Source organism: Perca flavescens, chromosome 3 (genome assembly GCF_004354835.1).
Source record: "Perca flavescens isolate YP-PL-M2 chromosome 3, PFLA_1.0, whole genome shotgun sequence".
NCBI lineage: Eukaryota > Metazoa > Chordata > Actinopteri > Perciformes > Percidae > Perca > Perca flavescens.
In genome coordinates, this window is record NC_041333.1 from 13,690,088 (window position 1) to 13,694,241 (window position 4,154).

The following is a 4,154-nucleotide window of genomic DNA, read 5'->3' on the forward strand; positions in this document are numbered from 1 at the left end:
ACACACACAGTATATATATATATATATATATATATATATATATATATATGTTTGATATGATTGTGTTTTACATTAATAATATGCCACTTCACAAACGACATGATATACAGTGGGAAAATTAGTAGCTGCAATACAAGGTAGATGTCTACAGTCTGGAGTGGTTACCAGATGATTAAATAAAAACTTAATGGCATTTTCCACAAAATTATTTTAAGTTTTCAGAATAACTTTGGTGCTGCCTTCCCCATTATATTACTTTTTGTATTTTTCTCAGGTTTCAGTAATATAATGTAACATTTTGGAATGAAAATACAAAAGAGCAGTCCAAAACTGGAGGCCAGAATAGCAAATATCTCCACAGCAACACTGAACTTCCCAGGAGAGCTGACATATGCTGGGATAAAAGTGATCCATACGGCGCAGAATATCAACATGCTAAAGGTGATAAATTTGGCTTCATTGAAGTTATCAGGCAGTTTTCGAGCCAGAAAAGCAAGAATGAAACATAACATGGCCAGAAGTCCTATGTACCCAAGTACAGCCCAAAAACCTACAGCTGAGCCCAGAGCACACTCTAAGATGATTTTGTCCTTGAATTCCTGAAAATTCTTAAATGGAAAAGGAGGAGAAATTGTTAACCAGAGGATACATATGATAACTTGTATTAGAGTGAAACCCAGAACACTGAGTTTCTGCTGTGTAGGCCCAAACCATTTCATCACATTACTACCTGGAAGTGTGGCCCTGAAGGCCATTAACACCACTATAGTTTTCCCCAGAACACAAGAGATACAGAGGACAAAGGTGATGCCAAATGCCGTGTGTCGCAGCATGCAGGACCACTCAGAGGGCCGGCCTATGAAGGTCAGAGAACACAGGAAACACAGAGTCAAGGAGAAGAGCAGCAGGAAGCTCAGCTCAGAGTTGTTGGCCCTGACAATAGGAGTTTTCCTGTATCTGAAGAAAATGAATGCCACAACAGCAGTGATGCATGTTCCAAATAAGGATGCTGCAGTTAGCAGCGCTCCCATAATCTCTCCATATGATAGAAACTCTGCCTCCTTCTTCACACAAGCATCTCTTCTCTCATTTGACCAGAACTCAGGGTGGCATCGTACACATGTAGTAGAATCTGAAAAAAATATATTAAAGGTGTTATTAGACTTGCTCAGTACCATTTGTATTTTGTTTTGTCTCATAAATGGTAATGATAATAAATGGATAACCATATCATAGCTACATGGTATGGTTATCCATTTATTATCTTATATTACTATAAGATCCAAATGATTCTTGATGATAGTATTAATAGGTTTTATTCAAATGTTTTTGTTTTTGTTTTATTTAAATAAGCAATATATATATATATATATATATATATATATATTTCTTAGAAGGTATCATGCTCATTCACTCAATGAATTCAGTGCAGTTTTAGAGAGAGAGAGACAGAGAAAGAGAGAGAGAGAGATGTCAAACCTTCAGAAGTTGAGATCAAAACTACTTGCATTTTCAGACACCTTTGGGAGGAGGTGAGCACATACTTTAGGCCTTTTTGTTATTTTTAGTGATCTGACCCTTAAATTACCATTTTCTTAATTATTCTGTGTATCAGTCATTATTGCATAATTTGTCTGATTTTAGAAGCATTAATTCATGATGAAATTATATTTCTTTTGTGTTTCTTAAAAGCAATGTGAACATGTACATTTTAAGATGTTTCTTGTCAGTACCTGTAACGTTACTCATTTCTCCCTCTGCACATCTTGAACAGTCATAGCAGCAGACAGGCTTTCCTTTCTGGAGAACCTTGCGAGTTCCTGGGAGACATTTCTCACTGCAAACTGACAAAGGCACCTGCATGAAAAAAACAAAACATGAAAAGAATTTATGGGCATTCACCTTTACAAGGTTTTGTCTATCAAAGCTGTTCTTTTTGTTTTTAATAAATGAAAACTAAACATTATGATACAATAACAAAAACAAACAAAATTATACAATTATGACATTTCAAATAGACTGTAGTCAACAGTTACAGTAATACCATTGTAGCTTACCTGTTGTGAGTTATGTGCCCAAATTAAAGACTTATTTTGCAAATTCAGCTGTTTGTTTGCAGGTAGAGATGTATCATAAAGACCAACTGTGACAAAGTCCACAATGCCATGTTCTGTTGGCTGCCAGTTTATAATTTCATACTTTGCTGCTGGGTCTCCATTCTCATTAAAGTAAACTTCATCTCCTTCCTTTGTTATGAACTTAATATTTTTTATGTGCTGTAAAATCTAAGAAGATATGGATCCATATGTATCATTATCTGACCAACATAATGTAGGCCTATTGGCCCAACAGCATGATAGACTGACAGCAATTTGTTTTAAATTAAAACCATTTTCCTTGTTAATGTGAGATACTGTTAAAACTATAATTTAAGTATTTGGTTTTCAACTCACCGTCAATGGATCTAGCTGCACCTTGTTGTTACAGGTTTTGTTACAGCTGAGAATATTATGAAGTGCATGGGCCACAGCATACACTCCTTTATAGACATTGTAAAAGATAGGCATGAGCGACATATCAGTGAAGCTGTTTTGCACGCCAGTCAGATCTTCATGGCCAGTACATTCTCTCTGATTCCCTGCTGAAGATTTTGACTGTTTGAACTTACAGTTAAATAATGTCTCCCAAAACTCTGGAAACATTTCATTACTAGATGAATTGAGTGGCTTCACATCCAAAATGAACTCTATCATGCCACTGACATGTGCTTTGGGGATGGACAGGCCTACAGCACCATCCAGAATGTGATGCCTATCCATGGCTGCAATTTGAGAATCAAAGATCCAGCCCTCACTGCCTATCCACTGGTACCCAGTCAGGTTGTGGTTGGACAACTCTTGAATTAGCACATCCATATCCACATGGGAGAGGAAAGCGACAATCACCTTTGAAGTGGAAGCCTTGAAAATTTCAATGATCTTTTGTATTTTGTCTGGTGGATCTGTTCTAAAGAAAGATACAGAGTACTCCAAACAGATGCCCAGATGCTGGGCAGTTTCTGTAAATATGGTCATTCCATAATTACCATAATCATCATTTGTTCTAATAGCTCCAACCCAAGTCCAACCAAAGTGCTTGACCAACTGGGCCAGAGCTCTGCTCTGGTAGTAGTCACTGGGTATTGTTCTGAGAAAGGATGGGTACTTGGTTTTATCACTGAGACAAGCACAAGTAGCAAAGTGGCTGATCTAAAAGGAAAAAAAGAAAAAATACCCTAAGATAAAGATGGAAAATATGAAATGATTTTAAAACCTTATTTTGCCATGATCAGCTGAAATAATTGATTCCAATGCCAATCTTACCCACCATTGGTATATGAAAGGGTCCGATTACAGTAACTACAGCCATGCAAGGAGAGGAAGAGCTTTCTCCCATAATGGCCTGCACTTGTGCAGGTCTGGTACATGATGCCTCGGTGAGCGCAGATAACACCTCATTACCATTAGTCAAGGCCAGTGCAACCCTCACACTTCTGGCAATGGAGCCACAAGCATCATAGATCTTATAGCCCAGAGAGATACCTGGCAGTAGGTCTGTGCTGTTATTAATCTCCTCTATGGCAAAGAGCATAGCCTGGGCAAACTGGAAATCTCTGAAATTCAAACTTGATGCAGACAGTTATAAATAGTTGGAATGTGCACATGAAAAAAACAAACAATAGCATAGTAAATTAAACTATTTGTTGATATCTAAAACAGGGATTTTTAAGGAATATTAATTCTTATTTTAAAAATGTTACTTTATCAAATGAATTAAATTTAAATTAATACATTATAATTTACCTGGTGCATTCCAGTGGCAATGGTTTTTGTGTGTAGGTGTCATGTCTGTCGTTCCAGCTGGTGTGGAAAGAGAAGATTCCCCCCAACATAATGTCCCCATTCTTAGATATCTGGGGGTTCTCAGGATCCCCTCTCTGCCTGCACACTGGCTCCTCAGCCTGAGAGAAAGATGCCACCAGCAACAGCTGTAAGAGTGCACAACCCTGCTCTGGCCATCTCTGTGTGGATGGCATACTGTCTAGAGCTAAACCACTGGGTGGCATCACATGCACCGTAATGTAAATCCAAAACTTGCACTGGTATTTGTACATT

The 4,154-nt window shown here is 37.7% G+C and overlaps 1 protein-coding gene across 1 annotated transcript; it reads right to left on the reverse strand.

Annotated features, from left to right (window-relative positions):
- Positions 1-218: 218 nt before the first annotated feature.
- LOC114552435 (extracellular calcium-sensing receptor-like) lies at positions 219-3,946 on the reverse strand. The gene is made up of 6 exons (XM_028573225.1): positions 3,843-3,946; positions 3,367-3,664; positions 2,454-3,248; positions 2,058-2,285; positions 1,734-1,857; positions 219-1,132 (listed from the first exon to the last, which is right to left on the reverse strand). Exons 1-6 carry the CDS (start codon positions 3,929-3,931, stop codon positions 219-221), a joined length of 2,448 nt encoding a protein of 815 aa, XP_028429026.1. The 5' UTR covers positions 3,932-3,946.
- Between the last annotated feature and the right edge of the window lie 208 nt (positions 3,947-4,154).

Coding starts and splice junctions, on each gene's coding strand:
- LOC114552435 (XM_028573225.1), bottom strand. CDS start 3,931: ATGTTGGGGGGAATCTTCTCTTTCCACACCAGCTGGAACGACAGACAT. Junction 3,665..3,842: donor TTGCCACTGGAATGCACCAG/GTAAATTATAAT, acceptor GTCTGCATCAAG/TTTGAATTTCAGAGATTTCC. Junction 1,858..2,057: donor GGGCACATAACTCACAACAG/GTAAGCTACAAT, acceptor TTTTTCATGCAG/GTGCCTTTGTCAGTTTGCAG.